The sequence below is a fragment of the Fundulus heteroclitus genome, chromosome 7, assembly GCF_011125445.2.
Source record: "Fundulus heteroclitus isolate FHET01 chromosome 7, MU-UCD_Fhet_4.1, whole genome shotgun sequence".
Classification (NCBI taxonomy): Eukaryota; Metazoa; Chordata; class Actinopteri; order Cyprinodontiformes; family Fundulidae; genus Fundulus; species Fundulus heteroclitus.
The window spans coordinates 1,371,064-1,389,057 of record NC_046367.1 but is presented as its reverse complement, the minus strand read 5'-3'; the positions used below and the strand labels follow the sequence as shown (position 1 = coordinate 1,389,057).

General features: G+C 43.0%; 1 protein-coding gene across 4 annotated transcripts in view; it reads left to right on the top strand.

The window, feature by feature from the left end:
* The window catches only part of cntnap5a (contactin associated protein family member 5a), a 378,624-nt gene that overhangs the window by 188,851 nt on the left and 171,779 nt on the right, over window positions 1-17,994 (top strand). For all 4 annotated transcript variants that reach the window (XR_004931318.1, XM_012878430.3, XM_036138728.1 and 1 more), the window contains one exon: window positions 1,041-1,184. Coding sequence is in view for 3 of the 4 variants with exons in the window: in XM_012878430.3 (XP_012733884.3) it covers window positions 1,041-1,184 (144 nt within the window). In the remaining variant the exon portion in view is untranslated. The remainder of the gene's footprint in view (window positions 1-1,040; window positions 1,185-17,994) is intronic.

Sequence of the window (17,994 nt, the reverse complement as noted above, 5' to 3'; positions counted from 1 at the left end):
GCTGCTCAGAATTAACATCAACCACAACTACAAGAAATCTGATTCAAAAGAAAAAAGCTGCAAAAATTCTATAACACAATCACTCATGACTAACAATCCAAATATAGATGACATTGATGACTGTGAATAATTATTTGGGAGCAGAATTTTTGTCATTTCATCAAATTAAATTAGAATTTGTTTAAAACGTCATTAGGATAGACATGTAAGACATTAATTAACTAGGAAAGATCTATCCATCCATCCATCCATCCATCCATCCATCCATCCATCCATCCATCCATTGTCTTCCGCTTATCCAAGATCGGGGCACCAGGTCCAGGAGAAGCACACAGGCATCCCTCACCCCAGGGACATGAGAGATTCATACCATAATTAATAAATTACACGTAACATATTTCTTGGTAGAAAAAGTTAAACATAACTTATTATTCTGATTGTGTTTTTCAAATCTGGCATATGATTCGAGTCAAACACATTGTTAAAAAAACTCTAGAATGAGTTGTGGTTAATGTTGACCTGTACTGGGATTTGTTCCCAGTCTGCCTGCTCAGGCCTTGATTCTGGGCTGAAGTCAGGTCTCCTTGCGGGGCCAGTCAAGTCCCTCCATGTTAGAATATTTCCCACTGAGAAAACAAGGCCATGGTCATGGAGGGAACAGCAGAGGGGTTTCTAAACCACTGTAGCGCAGAGATGTGGAATCATGCCCAGTGTGTGAAAGTATGTTTTCTGTCTGTAGTTTGACCTAGCACACTGAACCATGAAATCAGGTTCAGAGCTGCAGTGCACAGCGTACCTTTCAGAAGCTGTGGTGAGAGGGTGATTCTCTCTCACTTGCTAAATAACTGGCTCAGTTGTTCAAGCACAGCCTGCTAAGAATGTGTGTGCTCAGGTTACACTCGTGTCACATGTATATCACACACAATGTGGAGCAGAAAGTCAGTTACATTCTGGCTCATCTTTTGATAAAAGTGGCACATGTGAGCAGAATAGTTTGTGCTTTTGATGATAACCAATCTTTTTTTCTCTCCTCATCACAGCTAAGCTTTGGAGGCATACCTCTTCCAGGGAAACCTGGCACCTTCCTAAGGAAGAACTTCCATGGCTGCATTGAGAACCTTTACTATAATGGAATCAACATCATAGACCTGGCAAAGAGACGTAAGCCACAGATACACAGTGTGGTGAGTTACACTTTATTTTTTAGTGTGTTACGTCTTTATAAATAATGAACATGCATTTTGAAATTCCTCTCTTTGAAGAGTTTCCTCTTTTGAAGTCAAATGCTAAAAATCAAGATCTGTAACTAAAATCGGACCAATTTAATGGCGCTGTTTTTGACTTTGTTGGTGATCAAATATCAGACTTCAGGTTAGTTCTTTGCAAATGATGTTTTTCAGCTCACTGTCGACTTTATCTCTGATTGTTACTTCTCTTCAAAAGAATCCTAACTGCCTTTAAAAAGTCAGAAATGTGAAATATCACTCTGCTTTGTGAAGCTTATCTCGCAGCACAGTGCATCTCTTCAAGGATGGGGAACTGATGGAATGATATGAGAGAGAGAGCACAGATAGAGGATGAGCTCATATGTAGGCGAGCTGTGAAAGTGGGCGATTTAACTGGAGGGGGAAAAAAATCTGTTAACGATTTATTTTTGTAATCATATATAGCACTTCAGTATAATTCTGCAGAGGGATGTTTCAGGAATGTATGTTGGGCTAAATCTCAGATTGGGATCAGTTCTGACAGGAACATTCAGAGATTAACCCAAATAAATGTGGTGAACATTGACACACAGGGACAGGCAAAGGCCCTGGGCACTTGAGGCACTTGAGGCACTTGAGGTTTTATGTACATACAGTAACAAGATTATATTCTTCTTATTATTACTATTATCGCTAGAAGCAATAGTTGGAGTAGGAGTCAGAGTAAAATAATAAGGAAAGGATAATGTCTGAAAAAGTCTGGGGTTTGTGTTTGTTGAGTCAGAAAAGGTAGATGAATGCACATTGTGATCTCTATAAATGTCCCTATCAAATTAAACCTTCTAACACTTTTAGAGTGACTCTTTGCTTACAAAAGCAGATTTTAGCTCATCCACAAGTAATGTCAGTCAATATTTCATGACTCTTAGGCCTACACATAACAACATATCTGGAAAAATAATACATTTTTATGCGGTTAGGTCTTTCATCCACATGTAAACTCCATGAGATTTCTAAAAACTCAGTTTTTGAGTCCGCGTGTGGTCATGACAAGACAGACTTTTAGGGTCCATTGCATCAAGTCTGTGACAAATAATGTGGTGATGACTTCACATGTGCGACTATTATTATTGACTTGGCCATGCAGTGGAGTGAAACATTGATGCTGTCTTAGAGGTGCTGATTTTAGCGTTAGCGTTGTGATCGACTGTTTACAATATGTTTTTACTCAATGTTAAATTGGACAAATTCACCGCTAATCTGCGCCACCTCCAGTTGATTATTTCAAACTGGCGTTACCCTGGCAACCATACAATATTTCCTGTCTTCACCTCGGTATGGAGAATTCAATGTGAAAGTACGTATATATGGAACATTACAAACATTACAGTTGGTTCAGACACTTTTTGCTTGTTTGATCTTATAATCCCAGATGCTCCAACATTTTAAGGTGGAAAGGAAAAATACTACTACTACTACTACTACTACTACTACTAATAATAATAATAATACATTTAATTTGTAATGCACTTTATATTTACACAAATCCCAAAGTGCTACATGATAAAACATGATAAAAAAAGTGCTAAAAAGATATGGAGACCATGAAAATAAAAAGATAAAAATAAACAAAAACAAGAAGGAGAAGGAGCAAGAGTTCAATCAAAAGCTGTCCTAAAAAGGTGTCTTTTAAGGCCACCTTTAAAAGCATCCTTTTTCTGTGGTGTCTTCAAATGGTCTGGGAGATCATTCCAGAAACTGAGAGCAGCTGAGCAGAGAGCCCGAGCTTCCATTGTACAGAGCTTTGTCCTTGGAGGTTTCAGGATATATGGTAACGCAGATCAGAGGGTATGTGTTGAGGTCTGTGGGGTGAGAAGTTTGAGGTGTGTGTGTGGGGGGTGGGGGGTGGGCGAGGGTTCTCAAGGATCTCGGTGAAGAGTGCATTGCCGTAGTCCAACTAGTCCAAAAGCGTGGACGAGCTTTTCCGCATCTGCAGGAGTGAGGGACGGAGTTTGGCGATGTTTCTGAGGTGGAAGAAGGAGTTCTTGCAGAGATGTTTGATTTGAGCCTCAAAGGTCAGATGAGAGTCCATTTTAACAGCCAGAGGAGTGACTGATGTTGAGTTTTTTTGTCCAAAGAAGGTGATGCTGGTAATGTCAGATGACCGAACCTGGTGTGGACTGCTGACTAAGATGGCTTCAGTTATGTTGCAGAAAGCTTTGCTTCATCCACATCTTTACCTCCTCCTGGCAGGTGGTCAGAGTGGATTATGGCACAGCAGCAGAGGGGGTTGGATTTATCCTGAGGAAGAGCTGAGTGTCTTCAGCATAGCAGTGGAATGAAATTCCATGCTGGCTGATGACATGGCCAAGGAGGAGCATGTAGAGAATAAACAGGGTGAGGCCGAGCACTGAACCTTGAGGGACAAGTTAGCGGGGGATATTTGTGCATAACAGATATCAAATGTTAAAATCTTGGCTCAATGAATTGAGCAAGTATATGTAGCAACACGATGAATTATAACAATAAACAGACCACACGATGATAAGGACCTGAGTCCTTAAGGCGCCACTCAAGGACACGGCCAGATGTTTTAATTTGCTGGAGTTCATAGGTACCAGGTGGCTGAGCATAAGAAGCTGACAGTTCTAGTGTTGACAGGTTTGTGGATATCTAGGAGACTGCTCAGAGATTGGTTGTAGAAGTCAACTGACTCAGTGACTGAGGAGAAATCAACAGAGGAGAGGTGTTGGAGGTCTATTGTCAAGGTGTCTGGTTTGAGCTTTCTTAGGTTCCTATAGCAGATTTGATGCTTGTCTTTGGTGTGTGGGGAAAGGAACGACACCTCCATATAGATGGCCTTGTGGTCAGACAAACACAGATCATATGCCAGAAGATTGCTAATGGGGGCAGAGTTGGAAATTATCAGGTCCAGTGTTTGTCCGCTGGAATGTGTGGGGCGATCAACATGTTGGAGATTTACTCAGTGCAGTAGTTACGGAAACTCAGCTGCAAGTGGCAGGAGGGGTTGTGTACAATAATATTAATATCTTCTAGTATAATAATGTTGTGCAATTATACACTGTTTAAACTTATTTAATGTTTCATAAATAACTCTCTGTCTGTTAAGTATTATCTGGTGATGATCATCTTTTAAGCTGATATCAAGACAACGGTTGAAAGTATGAATTCGAGCACTATTCAATTCAATTTTCAATTCAATTTTATTTATATAGCGGCAATTCATGAAACATGTCATCTCGAGGCACTTTACAAAGTCAAAATCAGTCATATTATACAGATTGGTCAAAAATGTCCTATATAAGGAAACCAGTTGATTGCATCAAAGTCCCGACAAGCAGCATTCACTCCTGGGGAAGCGTAGAGCCACAGGGAGAGTCGTCTGCATTGTCCATGGCTTTGCAGCATACTGAGCAAGCATGAAGCGACAGTGGAAAGAAAAACCACCCATTAACGGGAAGGAAAAACCTCTGGCAGAACCGGGCTCAGTATGAACGGTCATCTGCCTCGACCGACTGGGGTTACAGAAGACAGAACAGAGACACAACAAGAGAAACAAAAAAGCACAGAAGCACACATTGATCCAGTAATCTGTTCTACATTAGATGGTAGTAGTGGGTGATCTGTCTTCTCTGGATGATGTCACAGTTAACAGAACGTAAGACCAGGTGTACCTACTATGAAGAAAAAGAGAGAGAGCAAAAAGTTAAAAGCTGAAATGATGACAGTCATTTCAATGTAATGCAATGCAAAACTGGAGAACAGTAGACTGGAGAACAGTAGAAATCAGTAGAGTGAGAAAATTAGACCCTGATGTCCTCCAGCAGTCTAAGCCTATCACAGCATAACTATAGAGGTAGCTCAGGGTAACATGAGCCACTCTGACTAGAAGCTTTGTCACAAAGGAAAGTTTTAAGATTAGTCTTAAAAGTAGACGGGGTGTCTGCCTCACGGACCAAAACTGGGAGTTGGTTCCACAGGAGAGGAGCCTGATAGCTAAAGGATCTGCCTCCCATTCTACTTTTAGAGACTCTAGGAACCACCAGCAGACCTGCAGTCTGAGAGCGAAGTGCTCTGTTAGGAACATACGGGGTAATCAGAGCTCTGATATATGATGGAGCTTGATTATTAAGGGCTTTAGACATTAGAAGGAGAATTTTAAATTCTATTCTTGATTTAACAGGAAGCCAATGAAGGGAAGCTAAAATTGGAGAAATATGATCCCTCTTGTTGATTTTCATCAGAACTCTTGCTGCAGCATTTTGGATCAGCTGAAGACTTTGAACTGCATTTTGTGGACTTCCTGATAGTAAATAATTACAATAGTCCAGCCTTGAAGTAACAAATGCATGGACTAGTTTTTCAGCATCATTCCTGGACAGAATGTTTCTAATTTTGGCGATATTCCGGAGGTGAAAAAAGGAAACTCTGGAAACCTGTTTAATATGGGATTTAAATGACATGTCTTGGTCAAAAATAACACCAAGATTTTTTACTTTATTACCAGAGGCCAAGTTAATGCCACCTAGACTAAGTTATTGATTAAGAAGTTTATTTTTTGAGGACTCTGGCCCAAAGATTACAACTTCTGTCTTGTCAGAATTTAAGTGCAGGAAATTTAAAGTCATCCAGCTTTTGATGTCATCAAGACATGACTGCAGTAGAAGTAATTGATTGGATTCATCAGGATTTATGGATAAATATAGCTGAGTGTCATCAGCATAACAGTGGAAATTAATCCCATGCTGTCTGATAATTTTGCCAATCGGAAGCATATATATATAGTAAAGAGAATTGGTCCAAGGACTGAACCCTGTGGTACTCCACAAGTGACCCTAGAGTTTGAGGAAGATTTATTATTAACATGAACAAACTGGAATCTGTCCGACAGATAAGATTTAAACCAGCCTAATGCTTTCCCCTATAATCCCTACAGTATTTTCAAGTCTTTGTAGGAGAATATTGTGATCAACTGTATCAAATGCAGCACTGAGATCTAACAGGACAAGTACAGACAAAAGTCCATTATCTAAGGCCATGTGACTAGCAACCTTTTAACAGCAAACTCTGCACACACATAGAATAAAGGAGTGACAACTTCTTCAAGTTCAAGAATTTAATAACAGAAATAAAATGAACATCCAGAGAACATCACTATATAATGCTGTTTATATGAATTAACACTATAGTTCAATTAACAAATCCTCTCTACTAGGCTAGTATAACTTTGTCAGGATTTGTCTCTGGATAAACCCGGACACAGCACGCACACACAGTGCTGGTTTTAAGAGAGTTTATTGCACAAGGTGGATGATAGATGACTTGAGGAACCAGAGTCTTTATTAAAGGGGGTTGTAGGGTGCAGAAGCTGGGCGGCAGGTACAGCGCGGAGAGACTGACCGGGATTAAGTGATTGACCGGGAACACTGGAGCCGAGAACTTGAGACCTGGATGGAACGCTGGAGCCGGTGACTGGAGACCAAGGCAGAACGCCGGAGGACATCCGTAGTGCAGGAGTAGCTGAACCAAGACTGCAGGCTGAGCTGGAATGGAGTTACTGGCTGTGGACTGAGCAGGAATTGAACTTTTACGGGCTGGCGGACAAGAGCAAACTGAGGTGAGTTTAAATAGTTGTATCAGCAGGTGAAATGAGACCAGGGCTAATTACAGCCTGACAGGTGAACCCAATCACGCTGTGCTGGAAAGGGAGGAGGCAGGAAAGCTCAGAATGCAGCCTTCAGGCTGCATCCTGAGAAACTTAACTAAACTACTAAGCAAAATGAAGATACAAGAAACTAAGCTAAGGAACTATGTACATGCAAAAACAAAATAAAGATAGAACAAAAGTGGTTGATCATAATCAGAATAATTCAGTGAATCCTGTTCACTGCAAATCTGATACAAAAAGCATGGAATGGAGTTAAATTAGCTTCACTAATTCAGAACAACATTTGGTATGTGTTTCAACCCATTCACAATGCAAATCCCGAATTACACAAAACATTACTTTGAGAAAATAATATTTTAAAGAATGGTTTGCTCAGTAAAATAATTGAAGCTTTATGAACGGCCGATTTTATAAATGCGATTCTACCTCTGGGTGCTGGGGGTCGCCGCGGCGATCGGTCGCTAAAATCGGTTACTACTAAAGTTAACCAAACGCCTTTAAATCGACATTAATATTCAATATTGATGCGGGAATAAGGCTCATAGCACTGTCGGACGACGGTGGAGTGAAACAAACAAGCCTTATGCTTTAAAACAAGCTCCTTTTGAAAGTTCGGAACTGGATGTAACCATGAGTTAAATAGCATTTTGGCTAGCGGATTTTCGGCGCTGACTTTAAAAGCTTCTGCTTTTATTTTAGTTATAATGAGTGGCCGGGTAACATAAACATTAATATCCCATCAATGTATGAAACCCCTGTGGAGATAACGTTTGTTGTAACCATAAAATACATTTGAACCATATTAGCAATGCCATGGAACTGACTGGTAGCATGAGCTAATTCCGTTAGCCCCTTTGTTTAAAGACACCATATGAGCGTGTTACAACACAAACATACAACCAATGACCATGTAACTTTTCCCTTTGGGTCTCTCTGTCCAACCTGTCGGTGCCTCATGTGAGTTCAATCCACTTTGGCCATCCAAGGAAGGAGCACTGAAAAGCAGGGAAAATCAAACATGTGCACAGCACATGTGGGGGGGGGGGGTTTCGACCGATGCTCCATGCAGTCTGTATTTCAGCTCCCTCTTTCTCTCAGCGTGGGAAGTGGGTAAAGGAGGCCGATCCGCGCGGTCTCAAGTCACCTTTCCTTCAACAGCTGAAGAGAAATAAACAAAGCCTATGTGTCACTTCGATTGACTTTGGGCATCCAGTTGGAAGCAGTTGAAGTTAGGTAAAGCTGGTACTTCACCAGCGACCGAGCACTAGCTAGGGGAAACTCCTCGTGAACCCCTACCTGGGTTGCATTTACACGGGCTCCAATGGACTGTGCTTGGGCTGTGGACACAGAGACCTCCGCATGGCCCTCCTGGCATGGCTGTGTTCTTAGGCTCCCTGCACAGTTTGAAGGGCGACTTCCGATCAGCTTTTCTCCTGCAAAAGCTGAGAAAGGTTACAAACAGCCTGTTTCCATGGCAGTCAGCTACTTAAAGTCCGATCCGGAAAAGGGCAAGGATGCACTTAGCTGGAGCCGTTTCCCTCATCCAGGCTTAGAAAAACCTGGATGAGGGAAATGGCTGCAGCGGTGAGAGCGTTGGCTGAGCTTGAGCTTCTGTAGAGTGACCAGAGCTGCCGAAGGAAACCGCTGCCTCGCCCGTGGGATTTCATACACAAAATTTAATGTTTAAAGCTTTGTATTAGATCTTTTTTTTACCCTTCAGGCGTGGTTTGTGGTTTGAAAATAATAAAATTCTATTTCCATTTGACCCACTCTGTTCATAGTAGTCCTTAGTCATCGCTCAGTTTTTTCTGTACTTCCTCAGAGAAAACCTTCTCACTTCTCTCCCACGGGCAATGACTGAAAAGAGAGGCATTCACATAAAACTTGTCTCGATTCAGCTCGGTTTAGCCTCACTTCTCAGCAGAGCCACAGGAACCCGGGCTGGCCTAAATAAAACTGCTCGGGAAACACTTAAAAGTGAGCGAAGCCCTGCGGTGTGTGGCTCATATGTGGAACTGGGCCTTAAGTACAGAAAAGTTGTGTGTAAGACCATATGAATTGAGCAAGTATATGTAGCAACACGATGAATTATAACAATAAACAGACCACACGATGATGCAGATAGTATAGTTATTCAGTGCAATAAAGTGCACGGTGTGCATGTAAAATGACTAGTTTTGTATGTATGAGAGGGGTAGATTATTGGGAGTTTAGCAATCTTATGATATGTGGAATCTGGTTGCTCTGCATTTAAAACTGCTCCACCTCTTTCCAGAGGGCAGCAGGAAGAATAATCTATGTTGATGGTAGGGGTCTTTTATGGATGCCTTAACCCTTGGTCAGGCAGCGTCTTTGAGCATTGTCGTGGATTGAGGGAAGCGCTGTCCTGACGATTCTCTCCGCTGTCCTCACCACTCTCTCTACAAATTTCCAGTTTGAGATGTTGCAAGGCCCCAGACCAGACAGCTATGCAGCTGGTCATCATGCTCTTGAATGTCCCTCTATAAAAAGTGGTGAAGATGGGAGGAGGAAGGTTTGTTTTTCTCATCTGATGGAGAAAGGACAGACGCTGCTGTGCTCTCCTCACAAGAGCAGAGTTGTGGAGAGACAAGGTCAAAGTGTCTGTGATCTGCATCCCCAGGAATTTGATGCCGCTGACTTGCTCCACTCACTGCAGCATTATTTAGGAGGTATATGTGACTTGGCAGATTTTTCCTGACATCGACAATCTATTCTTTTTTGATGACATTCAGGATCAGATTGTTTTTCTCACCAATCCAGTAGGTGTTGCAACTCCTCCTCGTTGGCCAGTTCATTTTTGTCCCCGATGAGACTCACAACTCTCATGTTGTCCCCATACTTAAGGATGTGGTTCGTAGTGAACCTTGCTTTGTAGTCTCTTGTCAAGAGCAGTGGGCTCAGTGTGCAGCCCTAAGTGGAGCCAGTGCTGAGGGAGATCATCCTGGAGATGTTTTTTTGCTAACCTATGCAGACTGGGGTCTGTCAGTGAGGAAGTCCAGCATCCAGTTACAGGAGGTGCTGATTTCAAGCTGGGTCAGTTTGTTTACCAGGTGCTGGGGGATGATTATGTTGAATAGTGAGCTGAAGTCTAGGAATGGCATACACACATGTGTCTTGTTCTTCTCCAGGTTTTCCAGGCTTAGATGGAGTATAAAGGAGATGGTGTCCTCTGTGGAGTTGTTGGAGTGGTAAGCAAACTAGAGGAGATCAAAAGAGAGGGGGTGGGGGGGGGGGGTGGAGATGATGTGATCCTTCACCAGCCTCTCAAAGCATTTAATCATGATTGGAGTAAGTGCTATGGGGCAGTAAACATTCAGTGATGAATTGTGGATTTTTGGGCACTGGTATGATGGTTGCAGTCTTGAAACAGGTTGGTGCAACAGCATGGGCCAGCAAGGTTTTAAATTTTGTCCAGCTAGTCAGCATTGTCTTTGAGCATCCATCCCATTGTTGGGATGCTGTTTTCCATACATTGAGTGCATTGAGTGTTATCAATATAAGCTGTCTAAAGTCTGAGTGCGCTCATCTGGGGGATGTGTGGATGTCCTTATAAGAATGTTGTTGAGAGCTTTAAATCGACAAAAATAATTATTGAGTGCATTGAGAAAATTTGTGTTTTCTTCACAGGGTACAGGAGAAGCCTTGTAGTCAGTGATGCTCTGGTTTGTTTGGCGTTTTTATAGCTCATAGAACAGTCCCTGGATTTTCTGACCATAGAAACTTGACCAACCATGATTTCAAATTACTAAATTTAGAACAGCACAGTGCGCATTTGTCACAACAATCTTAGAGTCATAAAAACAGAGCAGAAACGTTTGAATAGTTTACTTGTATGAGTCAAATAGTGAACAGAGCTGTCCTGAATATCACCTGAGCAGACATATTAAGGCAAAAACAAAACACCACTGCGTTGGTATCTGCTGGAGTGACTCACGATATGATGATTGTGACCATATGAAGGGATTTTTTTCCCATTGGCTTTCCAAAATCCCTGAAAGATTGGCAAGAAATGCCAATGTTGGATACGAGCTTGTAACCGAAAGGACTTTACTATGGAATCTGACCAAAGACCCATGTGATCTCTACATATCCTCGGTGGTAAGGAGTACCCATTACCAGCGCCTGCAACGTCTGTGCAGGTGCACTATGTTTATTGCGCTTTTTCTCAGCAAAATGAAAACATCATCATACAATCCATGACAGGTGTTCGTGTGAGCTTCAGTGTTGCGTAATCTAGTCATTATAAGCGACTTTTGCGGTTGTTTTTTCTTTAAAGTCACTTACAGCTTTCGCGAGCCAGCGGTTGCGGTTTCTTGGTTTTGTTTTTGAACGTGAGATTGTTTTTTGGGCTTGGCTTTTTTCAGACAGAACGCATTTTTCTGGTTATCGCGCTGCACAACAAAAGCTATTAGTTCTTAGCTCTGTAATAATATATATACTTTTTCTTAGTATTACCTGTAATTTTACGCAGATTCAGTGGGTTTCTTCCTCACATTTTATCCGTTGTGAGAGAGGAGAGGACAGCCTCCCCTACCATTCGACTAATAGTACTTTCTTTCCGCTCATCTTGAGGCCTCTGTCATGGGTATATATGTCAATTAGTTAATCCCACTCACGTGAGTTGTAGGCAATATCAGTTGATTCCCAGTTGCATTTAAGTTCTGTTTTTTTATTCTTTCTCTGTTGCATCATTTGTCTCCCATCCTTATTCCTAGTTTCCTTATTCTGTGAGTTGGCTTCATTAAAACATTATTGTTTCCAGTATGCACCTGCCGTTGTCTTGCTGCTGCTTTGGTCCTTCACCTCAAACCCTGACAGCCTCTACATTTCAACCAACATTTAAGCTGTTACAAGCTGTGTTTGTAACAGCTCGATCAAAGTATGTTGAAATGAAACCCCTAGGATGCTGTTATTTCCTAAATGATTGGTATTATGGTTGTTGCCATAGTTTGTACTCAGCTTGACCGACCAGCCAAGAAACCAGGCTGTTTATGGCCAAATGTGATGTCATTTGAGAAACATCCTATGCTACCTTAATGTTTGATTGGACTTTGTCTCATATGTTCTAGCATCTGGTTTCAGAATTTACATTCTGATAAAAATGTTGGAGAGTTGTTTTTAATGTTGGCCTGATTAAAATCCCCAGCAACAATGAAAACACTCTCTAGATCTGTGGTTTGCAGTGGTGGGCACAGTCACACTAATACAAAAACATATAATTGCGGCGCTACTGTTTTGTTTATTGCATTACTGTTCATGTAAGTTTAGAAATTGTTTGCAAACTGGATAAAGTCCATTTTAATTGGTTTTAACATCTGTAAGTATGATAATGTTCACAACAAGATATTGATCTGCCATTCATGTCACTGTCCTGGCTCTCAATACACAGACCTCTCTAAGCAGTAGTTGTCATGGCTTAACAAAAAAAACATTAATATCTGTGCTGTTTTTTATTTCTTACCTTTCTTCCTGTTATAACGTGGTCGGCGTTATAACAGGAAGAAAGGCACCAGTATTCACATTGTTTCTGTAAATAGTGTGCCTCTGTGTGACCCTAACCCTTTAATTAGAGCTGTAACTGCGCTTTCTGGGTTTGTTACCGGCATCACATGAGATGAAAGGAGACTGAACGCATTTGGGTCACTGCATGGCTCAGCGGGACCCTTTGTTTTTTTCCACCACTTCCATATAAAACACCAGGTGGCTTACTGCCTTGCTGCCCTACGGCAATTTTTAAGGGACCTTTAACCAGCATGTATAAAATTGGAAAGACTTGTTTCTACACAACAATGATAAAACTAGTTTATATTTAAGCTTTTCAATTCAAAAGTAGAGCACAATTAATATATATTATTGATGTTACAACATTGGGCAACCCAAAAAGTCATGCATGTTTGTTAAAGAGTAATGACAGAGTGGAAAAGGGATGGAAAAACAGTGCAGAAACACTCAGCACTGTTTTCCAGGCTTCCAGCAGTGTTGCCGTGTCCGCTTATTATCAGTGACCTTGGGCTTGTTCATTTATACTGTTTACAAGGTAGAGGTAACAGAGCTGGTTGCTTGTTTCTCTCCCAATAACTGGCAACACTGGAGTGGCTTCCTGACTAGAATGCAGCTGCCTGGTCACAGATGGATATAATATTCTTCTCATAAGCCTTGTAAAAGTTAAAGTTTTAAAGTCATTGTTCCTGAACTAAAACAGCTATTCCCTCAAACATGCTACACTGCACATTTGTCATGCACAGTGTAGCATGTGTGTTCGTGCAACACCTTTCATTTAAAGACGCATAACACAGACTGAGTGACAGCCAGTGGTTATTAGTTAGTGGGTAGTTGTTACTCAAATTTCCTTATTTGTCATTGGTTTTAACGGTAGCGAAGTTCATATTTTTGTTTGCTAACTATGAGTTGTCTAACGGCTTCGAAGCGATTCTGGTCCACTATCCGGCGTCTCAGGAGGGGGAAGCAGTGCAGTACCAACACTGTTGGGGTGGTGTGCTGCTGACCTCGACTCGGGACGTCGTGTTTCGGTGGGCGGAATACTTCGAAGATCTCCTTAATCCCACCAACACGTCTCCCATTGCGGAAGCAGAGCCTGATGACTCTGGGTCGGGTTCTCCCATCTCTGGTGCTGAGGTTGCCGAGGTTGTTAAAAAGCTCCTCGGCGGCAAGGCCCCGGGGGTGGATGAGATTCTCCCTGAGTACCTTAAGGCTCTGGATGTTGTGGGGCTGTGTTGGTTAACGCGGCTCTGCAACATTGCGTGGACATCGGGGGCAGTTCCCCTGGATTGGCAGACTGGGGTGGTGGTCCCCCTATTTAAAAAGGGGGACTGGAGGGTGTGTTCCAACTACAGAGGGATCACACTCTTAAGCCTCCCTGGTAAGGTCTATTCAGGGGTTCTGGAAAGGAGGGTCCGTCGGATAGTCGAATCTCGGATTCAGGAAGAGTAGTGTGGTTTTCGTCCTGGCCGTGGAACACTGGACCAGCTCTACACCCTCAGCAGGATTCTGGAGGGGGCATGGGAGTTTGCCCAACCAGTCTACATGTGCTTTGTGGATCTGGAGAAGGCATTCGACCGTGTCCCCCGAGGGATCCTGTGGGGGGTACTCCGGGAGTATGGAGTACCGGACCCTTTAATAAGGGCTGTCAGGTCTCTGTACGACCGGTGTCAGAGTCTGGTCCGCATTGCCGGCAGTAAGTCTGACTCGTTTCCGGTGAGAGTTGGACTCCGCCAAGGTTGCCCTTTGTCACCGATTCTGTTCATAACTTTTATGGACAGAATTTCTAGGCGCAGCCAAGGTTTTGAGGGGATCCGTTTTGGTGGCCTTAGGATTGCGTCTCTGCTATTCGCGGATGACGTGGTCCTATTGGCTTCATCAGGGCGTGATCTACAGCTCTCACTGGAGCGGTTCGCAGCCGAGTGCGAAGCGGCCGGGATGAAAATCAGTGCCTCCAAATCCGAGACTATGGTCTTGAACCGGAAAAGGATAGAGTGCCTTCTCCGGGTTGGGGAGGATGTGCTGCCCCTAGTGGAGGAGTTCAAGTATCTTGGGGTCTTGTTCAAGAATGAGGGGAAGATGGAGCGGGAGATCGACAGGCGGATTGGTGCAGCGTCTGCTGTGAAGCGGGCGCTGTACCGATCCGTTGTGGTGAAGAGAGAGCTGAGCTAAAAGGCGAAGCTCTCGATTTACCGGTCGATCTACGTTCCTACCCTCATCTATGGTCACGAGCTTTGGGTCGTGACCGAAAGAACGAGATCCCGGATACAAGCGGCTGAAATGAGTTTTCTCCGTAGTGTGTCTGGGCTCTCCCTTAGAGATAGGGTGAGGAGCTCAGTCATCCGGGGAGGACTCAGAGTAGAGCCGCTGCTCCTCCACGTCGAGAGGAGCCAGTTGAGGTGGCTCGGGCATCTGGTCAGGATGCCTCCTGGACGCCTCCCTGGTGAGGTGTTCTGGGCACGTCCCACCGGGAGGAGGCCCAGGGGAAGACCCAGGACATGCTGGAGGGACTATGTCTCCCGGCTGGCCTGGGAACGCCTTGGGATTCCTCCTGAGGAGCTGGCCCAAGTGGCTTTGGAGAGGGACGTCTGGGCCTCCCTACTGAAGCTGCTACCCCCGCGACATAAGCGGAAGAAGACGGACGGACGGACGGACGGACGGAGTTGTCTAACCTAACCTTTTGGTTAACTGTGCCCACCACTGGTGGTTTGCAAGTAGTGTTAGCACTGGGGGGGATGTAAACAGCAGTGATAATGATAGTGGTAAATTACCTTGGCCGATAGAAAGGTCTACATTTAATAGTCAAAAACAATAACAATAACATGAGACATTGTCATACCAGCTGACCAAGACCCTCACCCTCACCCCCACAGTCTTACCAGGAGTAAAGCTGCTGTCCCACCAGAAGTTGGTTACTCCTTCATGCTAACGGCTTCGCCAGGGATGAAGGAGTTTAACCATGTTTCAGAATGATGTCACAGCAGTCTCTTATCTCACAAATAGTTGTTAAATCTAGCTTCAAGCAATCTGGTTTGTTCTCCAGGGAGCGTACCTTGGCGAGTAAGTTGGATGGAAGCATTGTTTTGCGAGGGTTAGCTTTTACCTTAGCCATTAGCCATCACCAGCTGCCACACTTCCATTTCCTATCACACTCTCTTTGTCTTCTCTGGCTGCTACCTGTGCCTGTAGGAGCTCCTGCTGCTTCGTCGGTTGCTGGGTCTCGCTGGTATAGAAGTCAGAGGTGCGCAGAGTTGAAATGTCCACTGTCGGTTCAAGGATAAATCAATTGCCAATTGTATGCAAGTCTCCCATTGTTACACTGCATGTTCAGTGCTGAACTAGGCAGTATAGATGCCTTATTTGCTCTTAAACATTAAATTTTCTCAAGAGCCATTGCAACCAAGTAAAGTGGCACTGATTTAATCTTTACCTATGTTTTTCTCATTTTATTCACTCTTAACTCCAACCCTGTTAACTTTAGAAGAGTGAATGTTTTTTAAACATTAAAAAAAATAATAAAATTCAGTCATGGTAGACACAGAGAAAAAAAAAGAAAAATTGCTAAACAGCTGTGCGACCTAAGAATCAGCATGCTATTTTAATGTCTTACACATCAATAATCCTTTAGACTGCCAGAAATCTGCCCACTGCCTCTCCTGCAGTAAATGCACACTCTGTATTATGCTCATTTCTGAGCACGTTTGAAGAAATCTGTCAGTGAGTCAGCAAGAAGGTCTTGGGTTCAAGTCCTACCCTGGGCCTTTCTACATGGAGTTTGCATGTTCTCACTGTGCATGCATGGGTTCTCTCTGGGTGCTCCGGCTTCCTCCCACAGTCCAAAAACATGACTGTTAGGTTAATTGGCCTCACTAAATTCTAAGGTGTGAGTGTGTGCGAGAATGGTTGTTTGTCCTGTTTGTCTCTGTGTTGCCCTGCAATAGATTGACAACCTGTCTAGGGTGTATCTCACCTCTCGCCCATTGACAGCTGGAGATAGGCTCCACCACCCCTCGCAACCCCACAAGAGATAGGAGTGCTACAAGATGGATGGATGGAGTAGATTCTAAAATTATTTCTGAGATTTTTCAAGGGTTACCAATATTTCCAAGTCCAGCATGTTCTATGACTGTTTAAAGCTCAAAAGAAAAAAAAAAAGAAAAAAAAAAAAAAACAAGTGCCTTGACTAGCTTACTTGCTTCTTGTAGTTTTGCATGACGATCCTTGACGTTATAATTTAATACCGTGATTGGCTAAAGCCAACCTTTGGTAGCTGTTTTCCCCAAACGGATTTGATAACATTAATCCCAGATTGATAATGGGCAGAACGGAGTGTTGATGTTTTATAATACAAAACTATAATACAGGTAACTGTGACCACTGTGGGGAAGGTGAAACAATAGAATGTTATATACATATGCCAAGTTGTTTCAGGTTTTGTTTTAATTTTGTTAAATTGCTAATAAACTACAAATTACCTAACCTAATAGGAGTATGGAAAATTTTGCTTTTAATCTTTCTTCCATATGCATCCTCTGATGTCTATTCCATGTTTGCGACATTGCCACTTGTGGGAAATAAATAACTGAATTCAAATTCTGATTCTTCTCACACTGTGCTATTATCGGCTGACCAGAACAGACGTAACAAAACATCTCAAACCCAAACATTCACAGTTTCACACAGAGAACATGCAAGCTTTGACCTTCGCTTCTTGTCATCAACTTACTAGCAAACTAGTGCATTATTTTACATTTTTAACTGGCTATCTGCCATGTTTTTATTATTGCCTACTGCTCGTCTGATACCCTGCTCTGTATACCTGGACCAACTGGCTTAAACTGCATGATATCTAATCAAGCTTCCGCAGGCATTCATAACTCTGGCACCCTCCTCCACCTTTTAATCTGACCTCACCTCACACCATGAACCTGAGTGTGTGGAATGTGCTCACCAAGGTTCTCCTGTTCGGTCTTTATGAGCTCGCATTTGTTCTTTTGCAATAAGATATATTCATTGTGGCTCCCACCACAACCACAACATCAATAAATCATCAACCATAAACTCCATCTGGTCCACCTAACCGTAACTCTGGCCGGAGAGTTGATAGGACAGTGCTAGCCAAGTTAGCCAAGGCGCTCCTCATAACAGCTTCATAGTAAAGTTTGGTCTTTTGAACATCCACGCTCTCTCCAGTAAAGGACATCTCTTTCAGGATTTCATAAACATGGATATTTTTATGTCTCACACTCATTTGGCAAACACCAAATGAGTTCAGCATGCTCAACAAAACTATTCCACATGGCTAATTAGAACTTTATTGATCTCAAAATGGAGAAATCCACTTCTGCATTTACCCCATCCCCTTGGGGAGCAGTGGGCTGCCACTGAGTGGTGCCCAGGGAGCAGTCTGGTTAAGGGTCTTGCTCAGGGACCCAGAGTGGCAGTCTGTTGGAGTTGAACTCAGAACCTCTGGGACCCAACCGCAATCCTCTAACCACTAGGCCACCCCAGACAACATTTCTACTGAACAATTCCCTGTTTATAATATTTTTTTACTTTCATTTGCTGCTTTATTATCTC